This window comes from Sminthopsis crassicaudata, chromosome 1, assembly GCF_048593235.1.
Source record: "Sminthopsis crassicaudata isolate SCR6 chromosome 1, ASM4859323v1, whole genome shotgun sequence".
NCBI classification, from domain to species: Eukaryota; Metazoa; Chordata; class Mammalia; order Dasyuromorphia; family Dasyuridae; genus Sminthopsis; species Sminthopsis crassicaudata.
The window spans coordinates 406,818,804-406,831,453 of NC_133617.1; the positions used below are offsets into that span (position 1 = coordinate 406,818,804).

General features: G+C 38.3%; 1 protein-coding gene and 1 long non-coding RNA gene across 4 annotated transcripts in view; one reads left to right on the forward strand and one right to left on the reverse strand.

The window, feature by feature from the left end:
• ANKS6 (ankyrin repeat and sterile alpha motif domain containing 6) overlaps positions 1-2,205 on the forward strand; it is a 79,476-nt gene extending 77,271 nt beyond the window's left edge. The window contains exon 16 of the mRNA XM_074280095.1: positions 597-2,205. Within this exon, the coding sequence (XP_074136196.1) occupies positions 597-646 (50 nt within the window). The 3' untranslated portion in view covers positions 647-2,205. The remainder of the gene's footprint in view (positions 1-596) is intronic.
• Positions 1-12,650, reverse strand: part of LOC141549993 (uncharacterized) — a 58,910-nt gene that overhangs the window by 12,731 nt on the left and 33,529 nt on the right. For all 3 annotated transcript variants that reach the window (XR_012484478.1, XR_012484476.1, XR_012484477.1), the window contains exons 2-3: positions 12,025-12,178; positions 3,933-6,230 (exon numbers count right to left, since the gene is read on the reverse strand). This is a non-coding gene — a long non-coding RNA (uncharacterized LOC141549993). The remainder of the gene's footprint in view (positions 1-3,932; positions 6,231-12,024; positions 12,179-12,650) is intronic.

The following is a 12,650-nucleotide window of genomic DNA, read 5'->3' on the forward strand; positions in this document are numbered from 1 at the left end:
ATAAGACTATGTTTTGCAAAACTTGATCTTGGTAAAGCTAGTTCTTCATTGGGAACTCTCTCTGCTGATGAAGTCACAGATTTTAAATAACTTGTGTGATAAATCAGTATTTCAGTAATGTTTATTGCATAGCTAATCTATTAGAGTTCTTTGCTTATTTTGTTGGTGTGGACCTGAGATTGCATTGCTGTTAGGGACTACTTCCATTGATAAAAATAAGAACAAATCTGTAACTTATAATCTTAGTTTTTTGGAGCACTGACAGTTTAAGTTACTTATCTGTGGTCAGATAACTAGTATGTGTCAAAGGCAGCACTTGATTCCAGTTAATAGATGTACCACAGTTGTTGTTGTTGTTGTTGTTTTAGAAAAAATAAACTATCATTGTTACAATATAATCTAATACTTGTATTTAGTAATAAAAACACTAATTTTTACAAATTTTAAAATATTATCTTTTACTTATATAGTTAGTATTGCAATATTGGTTGGGTCTGGAAATTATGTGAATACTACTTTATTTTAGATAATATTTCTGAAATGCCATATTTTTGTGAATTTTAAAATGTCCCTCATTTTATCTTTTCCATCTGTAGCCACCACATGTTGGACAAGGCAAGAAGAACCAGCTCCTAATAAGAGGTAGCACAGAATGGATGTTCTTAAAGCTTGGGAGATTGGTTGTTATTATACAGAACACCATTTTCCAGATGTGGCCAAACTTTGCTCCTAATGCTGCTAAAATTCTATGCATTCAGCCAAAAGGAAAACAGCAATAGCTAATCCAGCTATTTAAGAAGAACTCTCCCTTTTCCTTGCTGCATGGATAGGAAGATGGAGAAACCAGCAAGAATGTTTCTTTCCTAAACCAAATGAAAGAGCATCTCCCAAAGACAAAGCTGAATAAGTAGAAGACAAGAGTGAGAGAAGGTGAATGCATGCATATAAGGCATGTTTATAATTAAAATAACTTCTGAAGAATACTGTATCATTCATAAAAAAGTAAGCAGTCTTTGTAATTATCAAATAGGCTTTAAGATTTAGTCAAAGTATCAATAGACATTCAGTTACACTGAGCAAACCAGATAAAATTTGAAGTCAACAATCATTTATTAAGCACTTAATATTTGCCAGACACTGTGGAAAATGATTCCTATCTTCAGTCTACTTGGAGGGAAATAAGACTGATTTGGAACATTGGTAGTAAAGAGTATAACAATAACATATATAAAGGAGTGAAGAGTATGATGAGAGTATATGAATAAAAGCTACATAGAGTTGGGGCTGGGAGTTGATCCTGTGATTTCTTAGGTATAGAGATGAACCTCCTCCTGTCAGTCCCTGTTAGCAACTTCTCTGCAATTTAGAGAATTAGAAGTTGTCTAGAGAAGAAATGTCAATTACTCTCAAGTATCATTGGAAACAGATCAAAAAATAATTGGGAAATATTTAACAGAATAAATAAAAATATGATAGAACATAATGTTAAAATGTGGTTTTCTAAGTGCTGCTGGAAGAAGATTAAAATGTAATTGGGAAATATTTAACAGATAAATAAAAATAAAATAGAACACAATATTAATGTCATTTTCTCAGTCACTACGTGCTGTGGGGATTCTTATGTACAGCCATTTCTACCTGAGTTTGACTCCACTGCTCTGGAGCACTGAGAGGTGAAATGTCTTGCCTGCTGTCACAGAGCCAGTAGGTGTAAATGGCTGGCTTGCAAATTGCCACCAAGATACAGAGAATGGAAGATCAATAAGGACTTAATTATCAACCATTCTATACATTTCTGCTCTAAGCTCTTGGAAAGTAAGGATTGTTTCTTTTTTCCAAAGAAAAATTAAGACTATTTTACAATTTAAAAAAATTAAAAGACAGTTTTCATCAAAAGTGATTCAAAGATTTTAAGCCGGAATCTGCAAAGCACATATTAAGTATGTTGAGTTTTGGAAAGTGAATTCAGTTAGCAGTAGCAAATATGTTCATTTTTCTATACCTTCAGGGAAATTGTAAACAGTAAAATTCATAGTAAGTAAAGTTCAGTTTTGGATAAGATATGGATAGGATCTATGAAAAGTTGGAAGTCTAAAGCAGAAGCCCAAGTGAGCATTCAGGATTGATATTATATTTAAATGTCAGAATAGAGGTGATAATAGAAGCCATGGAAATGGATAAGCTTTTTAAGAAAAAAAAAAATAAGGTAGAAGGAGAAAAACAGAGGTTCACGGATTGAGTTTTCTCATGGAGCAGAAACATAAATAAAAAATAGAAAACATCCTCTCTTCCTTTCCTCCCTTCACCTTTACTCCAAGGGTATCCCTTCTCTGAGAACAAAGCAACAAGTAACTCTAGACCTATAACTCAAATTATTGAAAATTTCTCTTTTTTTCTCAACATCTTTTTAACATATGTACATATGTGCACATATATACACAAATATATATGAGGATTTCCTTTTCTCAAATATTAGATATTTGGCTTCCCGCTACATAAATTTAGGAGAAAGGGATAAACACTGAATTTTGAGTCAGAAGATATGGGTTAGCATCTTTCCTCTTCTGCAAATTCCTTAATTTTTTGGAGTCTCTGTTTCTTCATTTACAAAAAGGAGAGAACGTTACTTATACTACCTACTGAAAGGCTGGGAAAAGAATATTCTGTAAATTGAAGAAGAACATTTAGTGGTAGGTGAACCACCAAAATGATATATTGTTACAGAATGATCCCAGAAAGGAAATTAATCTAAGCAAGAGGGCTACTCAACAAAGTCAAACACAACATGGACACCAAAGAGAATAAAAATGGAGAAAAGTCTACTTGGCTTAGTTTTCTGATGACCTCAAGAAAACAGTTTTAATAAAGTAGCAGAGATGAAAGCTAGATTGCAGGAAGTTAAATAAGTGGAAATGGAAGCAGAAGCCTAGAAGACTTATTTGGAATATTAATAGTAAAGAGAACAACAATTATTGTAGTACAATAGATACTTAATAAATACTTGTTGTTTGCTTAATTCAGAGAATGGCAACTAGGATAATGAGAAGACCTGAAAACATGTCAGAAGAGGATCAGCTGAAAGCACTGGTTTTGTTTAGCATAGAGAAGACTTAGTGGGGACAGGATAGCACTTAACCATGGGCCATAATTTAACTATCTGGACCTTATTTTCCTCAGTTGTAAACTGTACCAAAAAAATGGTACTGCTGAGGTTCAGAAGGGAATCCCATAAGGTTGGGAGTCACAAAAGAATCTGCAGACTTGAACCCATCTCCAAGTCAAGGGGCAAAGTTTATTGTAATCGTAATGCCAATTGAAGTGGGCTAAATTCCAAAAGAATTTAGCAAAGAATTAGGAGCAAGAAAACAAATTTGTAGGAAAAGTCAGAAAGATCTGGTTCTTCATGTCACTGATATGCTATTTTTATGACCCAGAGGTAGAACTGAGAGTGATCTGTTCACTGTTGTTTCCCAAACTTGGTTATCACTGACTAGCAGATTATCTACCTGACAATTAGCAATGTTTGTAGAAGTATCCTAAAGCCAGATGACTTTGGAATCATTGACAGATTGTAAAATAATAGCACTCTAAGGTCAGGAGACCTTAGACTTACTGCTATATTTCCTTTAGCAGCTGTACCCCCTTCACTCCCCTCTCAGCAGTTTGAACCATAAATTAATTTGAGACAAAGGGATAAAGGTCATGTCTAAAAACCAATGTAAAATTATCCAGTATGAAGCAATTATATCAAATAAGGCAGTTAACATTCATATAGCATCTGTTTTATGATAAGCACTTCTGCAATAGTAATCTTCACAAAACAATCATTATTTCTCTTTACAACTCAATAAACAGGGCAGATAGAAAATAATTTGCCATAAATTACGTAGCTTGTACATTTCTATAACTGAAACAGAGAATAGTGGACTTACCAAATACAGAGGCTGACCGACTTTCTCAGCTCACACCGCCATGCTGGGTGCTTCCAGGTCATCTGAATTCTTCCCAGGCAGTTGCTGGACAGAACCTGCTAAAGGCTGGGATGGTTGGTGCCAGGATCTCCCTTTGATGGTATTTTCAGGTGCCAGTGCTCAAGGAATGCTGACCACAAAGGCTGATCTCCACTCTATCCCCACTCCCTCAAGTTGAGTTGGGGAGGTATTTGGGCAAGGTGTATGAGGTCCCCATTACTGTTGTGGCTTCTCCCATGTCTACAAGTGGGGCAGAATTTGAATTTCCCTACAGTTCTTCAGGATTCTCTTTTCTTAATCTGATCTGAGATGAGAGGGGTTAGCAAACAGAGAGACTTGAGCTTTAAGGATCTTGTTAGCAATCCCCACAACTGGGATATACTCAGGACTCTCGGGAGTGGAACATATTGAGTGATCAGGATTGTGGAGAGGGTTCCTTAATATTAAAGTTGGGAAGGAAACCCCAGAAGGTTGGGGTCACATGTGTCTCAAAAGAATTTGCAGGCTTGAACCCATTCCCAAGTCAAAGGGCAAAGTTTATTGTAATTGTAATGCCAGTTGAAGCAGTCTAAATACCAAGAGAATTTAGCAAAGAAACAGAAGGAGGCACATTTATCTAGATCTTCATGTTATAGATATGCTAATTTTATGGCCTGGAGGTAGAATTAAGGAGTGAAGGAGTGGTCTCTGGAAATTGTTTCTCACTAATAGTCTATCTGATAGGGGCAGCTAGGTGGCGCAGTGGATAGAGCACAAGCCCTGAATTCAGGAGGACCGGAGTTCAAATCTGCTTTCAGACACTTAATTTAATACTTCCTAGCTGTGTGACCCTGGGCAAGTCACTTAACCCCAGCCTCAGGGGAAAAACAAAAGTCTATCTGACTGTAAGCAAGGAACTGAGGAGTGGTCTATTCACTATGGTCTCAGGAGTTTGATTTGTGGGACTATCCTAAAGCCAGAAACTTTATAATAGATTGGGTATGGGAGTTCCCAGGGCCAGACTCCAAAGCCAGAGGACTTAAAATTATTGACTTATTTGTTAGAACAGAAGCCTCTTAAGGTCAGGGGACTTCAAAATCATTGTTGTCTCTCCTAGAAGCCATATAACATTATTAATAGCTTCTGAGGTGCTTTCCCAATGGAGTAGAAGGGAACTTTGGACAAGACAGGAATCAAAGATTTAGCAAAAAGTTGCTACTTACCTAGTTTTTTTTCTTTTTCTTTCAGAAAAGGTTAAATTTCTGGAATTATTCCCAATGTCTTAGGAAATTTTTTCTTGCAATCTTAAAAAGACTAATTACCAAACTCCTTAATCATACTTTTCAAAACCTTGAGAATCTGTTAAGAGATTATTGCTATAATTTTAATTAGCTAACTTTTATTTTTGTAACCTTCAGCTTGGCCAAAACAGGGGTCCACAGGAAAAAGTCAGATTTTTTTTCCCCTTTTAAGGTGGGATTCTAGGATATTAAGAAATAAATCTTTTTTTAGCATAATTATAGCATAAAAGTTTTTTTCTTGCTAGATACATTTTTTTTTTTGGATTGATAAATAAAAGGTTTATTGTAGAAATTTGGAAGTAAAGCTCAGTTAGAAAGACGCCAGGGCCAGAGGTGGCTGCTGGGCGGGCAGGAACCCCTACATGCCTGGAAGGATACCATGTGTTGGTGGGAGGGCTCCTACAAAGAGGGCTCTGGCTTGACCCCTTTTATACCCAAAAGATTGTGGGTGGTGCCAAGTTCTTGGTGGGCTTTTCAGATAGCTCAGATCCGGTGGGGGCTGGGCCTGGATATTCAAAGGGTGCCTTTGACCAGGATTTGTGAATCAAGGTCAACCTGGGTTGGGCAATTAGAAAGGAATCTTAAAGGGATCTCAACTCCCATCATTTCCCCCCTTAACCACTTGAGACTTAAATTCATTTAAGAAAAAAAGAAAATTTGGGGCAGTGTCCTTCATTTAAGACAAGGTTGAAGATTTTTTCCACAGATCTTCAGAGTAGCGGGGTCCTCTCGTCTTGTTCCCCCCCTCAAACCATCACATCCAGATGCATGTGGGAAGAGGGGCATCGATCTCCTCTTAACTGCTTCGAGCTGACAAGGGTCGTAGAGATTTGGGGTTTCATGCCAGGAGGTGAGGTGTGAGGTGTGGGGGATGGCAGCAAGGCATCGAGGAGGTGTCCTGGTCAGTTGTCCCCAGTCAGTTGTCCCCAGTCAATGTTCCCCAGGCTGAAAGGCCAGATGAGAATCCAAAGTGTGAAGCCTAGAACAGATTAAAAGTGGAGTGTCATCCAGGGTAGAGACGGTGACATTCAGTAGAATGGGGCCTTTAGCAAGAAATGCAACAGGTCCCTTCTGTGGGCTGCTTGTCTGATAGCCCATCTAATTATCAGAGAAATAGGAGAAAATTGCTAGCTACATTTTAATTCTTTCCAGGTCACAAAATCCAGCTCACAGAACAAACATGACACAGACATTCTGCACAGAGATGCAAACACAGGCAAAAATGACATGGAAGAGGACTGTCCCATCTTTGCCAAAAGTCATAAAATTTCTAGTTTTTTGCCAAAAATCATCCTACAACACATTACCTTCTTCTCTGGTGTCCCAGAAAGAGGGGGGAAAGTGGCAAAGTTTAGTTTGCCAAGCATTGCAAAAATTTCCACGTTTGGATGTCCCCAGTCAAGGAAAAATCTGCTGAACATGAAGCTTACGACAACCAAAAACAAATTTTCTACCAGTAATTTGAAGTGTCCCAGCTGTAGGATTGAGGGAGAAAAGAATGGGGGGCTTACCTTGACAAGGAGAGGATGAATCCAGGGGAGGGCAGACTCTCCCTGTACAGGGCCATCAAATGTTGAGATTCAGAAGAGACCCCAAGAGGTGGGGATCACAGACATGTCATGAGATGTCTCAAAAGAATTTGTAGGCTTGAATCTATCTCCAAGTCAAAGGGCAAAGTTTACTGTAATCGTCACACCAATTGAAGAAGGATAAGTTCCAAAAGGATTTAGCAAAGAACCAGGAGCAAGAAGATAAATTTATAGAAAAAGACTGAGAAATTTGGTTCTTCGTGTCACTGATATATTAATTTTATGGCCCAGAGATAGAAAAAACTGAGGAGTGGTCTGGTACGCCCCTCACCATTTGTCTCAGAAACCCTGTTATCAACAGACCAACACACTGTTATTTGGCACCCAGCATTATCTGTGTAACTAGGTACTGCCAAAGCCAGGTGGTCTCAGGGCTACTGACATGTTTTCCCTAGAAGCTGTATCCCATCAGTGTCATCTGGGAAAGGGATTATTTATTCTGAACATTCACAAGATAAAATTTGGAAAAACTGCCAAAAGGAAAAATTTAGCTCAGTCCAAGAAAGAATATACTAATATGAGCTCCTTTGGGAAGCAGCCAATTCCTCAAGTTTTTGGAGGGACTCAAGTAGAAGATAATTGTGACTACTTGTCAGGATTAGAGAGGGAACTTCTCATGAACTGAGATTTCTTCAAGCTTTGAAAATTGATATAAAAAACAGGCTTCACACTTGTTTCCTTCCTGATGGAATCCAGAATGAATGCCAAACTCCAGACCCTGCCCCAGTCTATGTTCATGTAAAAGGCTACGTGATTTGTGTAACATGCCCACAACACACTCTTCCTTGTCTTCCGCTTAACTCTCTATATGGCACATATCTATATGTCATATTCCATATTTCCATATAAGCTTTAGATCAGGAATTATCATTCTTTGATCTGTATGTCCTCAGTTCCCAGTGCTGTGAATTGAACATAACAAGTATTTAATAATTAATAAATATTTGCTGAATTTGCTGATTTAAAGGAAACATATAAGCTATAAATTATGATATTTTATGACATTTAGGATTCCATTTCCAGTCTCTGACATAGTCATAATAACCATGAGGAAAATCAAATCCTAGAACTGTGCCCTACTGTTCCAAGACTAGGTAGAAGGATTTTGGTCTACAACCTCTCTAGATCCTAATTGAGAAATAATTCTTTTGGCAGCACGGAGACTAGAACTGTTCCATTTGCTGGCTTCACAGATTTTCTAAATTGTGTGTAATTAATGTAGAAACCACAAAAATGAGGAAGTAAAACTGGGTTGAACAAGAACAAACTACAAGTGCTTATTGTTACATTCCTCCTGTCAGCAAAACAAAAAGGGCAGGTGGTAGGCCACTTAGGTAGGGATGGCTTTGCAAGTTGGATCAAAGAGGATCATAGGCAGAAAACATAGTTGCTAAATCCCAGGGGCAAGATGACCCTAGTTCTACAACATTCTACAATTTGAGTAACTGGAAATCATACAATTCTGCCTCCCCCCCAAAAAAAATAAAATAAAATAAAACCTGTTTTCCCTTTCATCCTACCTTTTCTATCTGCAACCCAGTGTACCTTAGTCTCAACATTTGTTAAAAGTCCTGGGTAGGTATTTAGATGATATAAGAAGATCCTTTTCAAACTAAAATTTTATGAAATGGCCATGAAATCTCTGGGAAAGAGAAGATATCTCTGTCCATTGAACTAACTCTTGATGGAAAAGGAGGCCCATAAGTGAACCTGAAACTGAAAGAGCACATGGATGTGACAGAGTATAGCTTCTAAGGGAAACAGCAATAATGGGAAGGGGCCCAGACCTGAGAGTGCTTCTGTTCTAACAAAGTTAATAATGCTAAAGTTTTCTTTCTGGCTTTAGAATCAGTGATCTTGAGGTTCCCTCTACCTTAGAGAGTGCTATTGTTGTAACAATCTGTCCATCAAGGATTGTGTGTGGTATGGCAAACTCCAATTCAAAAATACTTAGAGATATCTCAAAATGAAGAACAGAAGTTTTTATTGGGATCTCAGGAGAAATGGATGGTCCTCTCACTGAAGTCTCAGAGGGAGAAGGTCAGTCTCACAAAGGCTGTGAGATGATTTAAATGGTCCTAAAATCATTGGCAAACTCGACCTTTGTTTCTGGAATATAGGTGGGCTTTTGTGGCTCTAGGGTCTTGGTTATGTAAGACTTGTTCCAAAAGAAAGAAAGAGTTTGTTCTGCTTCTAATTTCTAACCACTTAAAATGGTTTAAGGAGACTTGGTTTTGCCTAATCAACAAAGAGAGATTAGCTAGTTTATAGACCTCTCAAATATCTCCAGGGCATTAAATAACTAGTCAGATTCTTTTCTAAAAAGTTATCTCTCAAATGTTTTCCCTTGGAAAGGGACCTGAATGTGCAAGAATGTTTGTGGCAGCCCTCTTTGTAGTGGCCAGAAACTGGAAACTGAGTGGATGTCCATCAATTGGAGAAATGGCTGAATAAATTGTGGTATATGAATGTTATGGAATATTATTGTTCTGTAAGAAATGACCAGCAGGATGATTTCAGAAAGGCCTGGAGAGACTTACATGAACTGATGCTGAGTGAAATGAGCAGGACCAGGAGATCGTTATATATTTCAACAACAATACTATAAGATGATCAATTCTGATGGACGTGGCCTTCTTCAACAATGAGATGAACCAAATCAGTTCCAATAGAGCAGTAATGAACTGAACCAGCTATACCTAGCAAAAGAACTCTGGAGATGACCATGAACCACTACATAGAATTCCCAATCCTCTAATTTTGTCCACCTGCATTTTGGATTTCCTTCACAGGCTAATTGTACACTATTCAAAGTCCGATTCTTTTTGTACAACAAAACAACTGTTTGGTCATGTATACATATATTGTATTTAATTTATACTTTAACGTATTTAACATGTATTGGTCAATCTGCCATCTGGGGGGGGGTGGAGGAAGGAGGGGAAACTTTAAACAAAATTTTTGGGAATTGTCAATGCTGCAAAATTACCCATGCATATATCTGTTAAATAAAAACTATTAAAAAAAAGTTTTCCCTTGGAGAGTCTTTGTTTTTCAGAGCCTTATAATTAAACTCTTGGTGTTGAGAAATCCTCAGTTTCTCCTTTCATCCATGGTTAAAGTGTTATAAAGTGTAATACTGTTACATTTCAGTCTGCTACAATGCTTGCACAAACTGATATGGTTGACTTATTACAAACGTTTGCTCAAGCTTAGCTGGTCATAATACTATTTTAAGTCCTTTAGCATGATATTTATACAAAGGATTTCATTTCCCAAACCCACCAATTTATTTCATACATTAACATCTTAATGGTAGGTTCAGTCTATCTTAGTGATTTTATAAGAAACCACATAATCCCTTACAATTGTAAAAGTCTTCTGACCTAGGAATATAATAATATTTCTTTCCTTAGACTTTAGGGAAGATACATTAGTGATCCTGAGACTCTCTGACTTTAGAATGCTATTGTTCTGACAATCTGTCAATGATTCTAAAGTCTTCTAGCCTTAGAATAGTCCTACATTTATCACTATCACATAATCTTTTGGTCAGAGACAATAGTGAATAGGGTACCTCTCAAACCTACCCAGTAAGCTCTGGTCAAATCTTGTCCTATAAATCTATCTTTTTGCTCTTGGTTCTTTGCTAAATTCTTTTGGAACTTGCCCTGCTTCACTTGGCATTACAATTAAAATAAACTTTGCTCTTGACTTGGAGATGGATTCAAGCCTGCAAATTCTTTTGAGACACCTCACTACACAGGTCTGAAACCCCAATCTGTTATGGACCAGAACTCTTGTATTTAAAGGATTCTTACAAGGTGCTAATTCAGTGGAATTGATTAATACAATGGACTATCTAGTTTAGCATGGTGCTTAATGTTTTCTAAGTTCGGTATGATTGATTTACTCTTACAATAAATAATAGTTTCCTAGTGATATAATGATTGGTTTATACTCAGTGTAGAGCATAGAAGCTGGGACAAATTCAGCCAGACAAGAGGAGGCAGAGACAGATTCATTCCATCTTCCACCTTTGTGGTGGCTGGAGGCTGAAGCATAACCTTGGAGATTCGGAGCCAGATTCATTCACTTAATCTCAACCACTGTGGTGACTGGCTTCCTGCACTTCCCCCACTGAGAACCAAGGCCAGTCTGAAAAGCTTTCCAGAAAGCTGCCCAGCCCAAGGCAAAGAGACAATAAAGAATTTGAACTTTATCCCTGGCTATTCTCCTAGTGATTACTGAACTGAAACAAAGGCTGGTCCAAGATCTCCAGAAAAACAGCCAAGAACACTCCATCAATCTTTTGGGATCTCCTTCTGAACCTCAGCAGAATTCAGGACTACTTCACAATGTCTTTCTTTATTCTCCAGGATTCAGGCAAGAAAGAGAAAACATTTAAGGATTAATCATATTCGGGTACTGAGCACTGGGGATATGTACACATACATCAAACAAATCTATAGCCTCTCATTTATATTCTAATGAAGGAAGGTACATAAAGGAATTGAAAAGAGGAAGAAGATTGATAGAACTGTGAAAAGAGCAGGGAAGTAAGGTAGAAGCCTGGTCCCTAAAAAGATAAGGTAAAAGTTTCCCCTATCAACCTCTTTTTACTGGAAAAAATCAGATTATGTCAAGGGCAGTAGGGAGGTGTTCACACTGAAAACAGGGCCTTTACTGGAAATACCTTTCCCTTATAAATGCAAAAATGTGGAGCTGGGGAAGAGAATAGGAACCTGGCTTTACTACACACTAGTTGTATAACCTTGTCACTAATATGCCTTAATATGCTTCAATTTTCCCATTTATCAAACAAAGGAGTTAAGTCTTTATGGTCTCATAGAGTAAAACAAATGCTTTGGTGTTCCAACTAGGACAGTGCCTTCCCATCGGTCCAGCAGCAGGCAGGGGATGAACCAAGATAATGCTTGAGGTGCAGTCAATTGGCCATTAGATATTGCAAGTTTCTGTCAGAGGCAAAAGAAAGGAGGGATGGGTGTTGTAGGAGAAGGATGGGCAAAGCCAGGCAGCTAGCAGCATCAGAAAGAATTACACCTAGCTGCTAGCAGACAGAACTTAGGCTTCCTCAGGGGAGAAAAAGGACAGAAATGTCTTCCTATCTGGGCCAAAGAAGTCACTGACCGCACTTGTTTGAGGCAATCCTTTAAGTCTTACTTGTAGCTTTCCAGGGTAGAAAGGATTAATATGGACGTCTTCTGCACCTGGGTCTTCTCAGAACCAGGGTGGAGCAGTTGCCCAGCAGAAAGGACGGAACTGCAGGTGTGGACTAGATCTTCAGGTAGGTTTCGATTCCCCCTTGCCTGGAGATCTGAAAAGGGACTAGTTTCAGATACTGGAACTTAGCACAACGATCAGAATTTGTAGTAGGGGCAGTGGTTCCCAAACTCATCTCCTCTTGTATTCCTGAGCATGATTGACAGTAGGGACCACCCCCACCTCACTCCCTGGTTCACAAACTCACTGGAGCTGAAAGGAATCATAGGCCAAACGAGGCATTATATCCTTAGCAAAAAGTCAGTCTTTTCAGTTCTTCAAGGAAAGACTTTTACCCAATTAGTTACCCCAATTCTGGTGAATGCAATGAATATGGTCCCTGAGCTGAGGTTCAGGGGAGGGCAGGTAGTGGTTTAGCTTCCAAGATACTATTAAGGCTCACTATGGCGTAATCTGCCTTTCCCTTTTTTCAAGAAAACTGGACACATCAGTAAACCATTCACCATCTGAGCTGTGAGAAGAATGCCCCTCAAGTCAGATAGACAGAATCTAAAGCTTCCTCACAA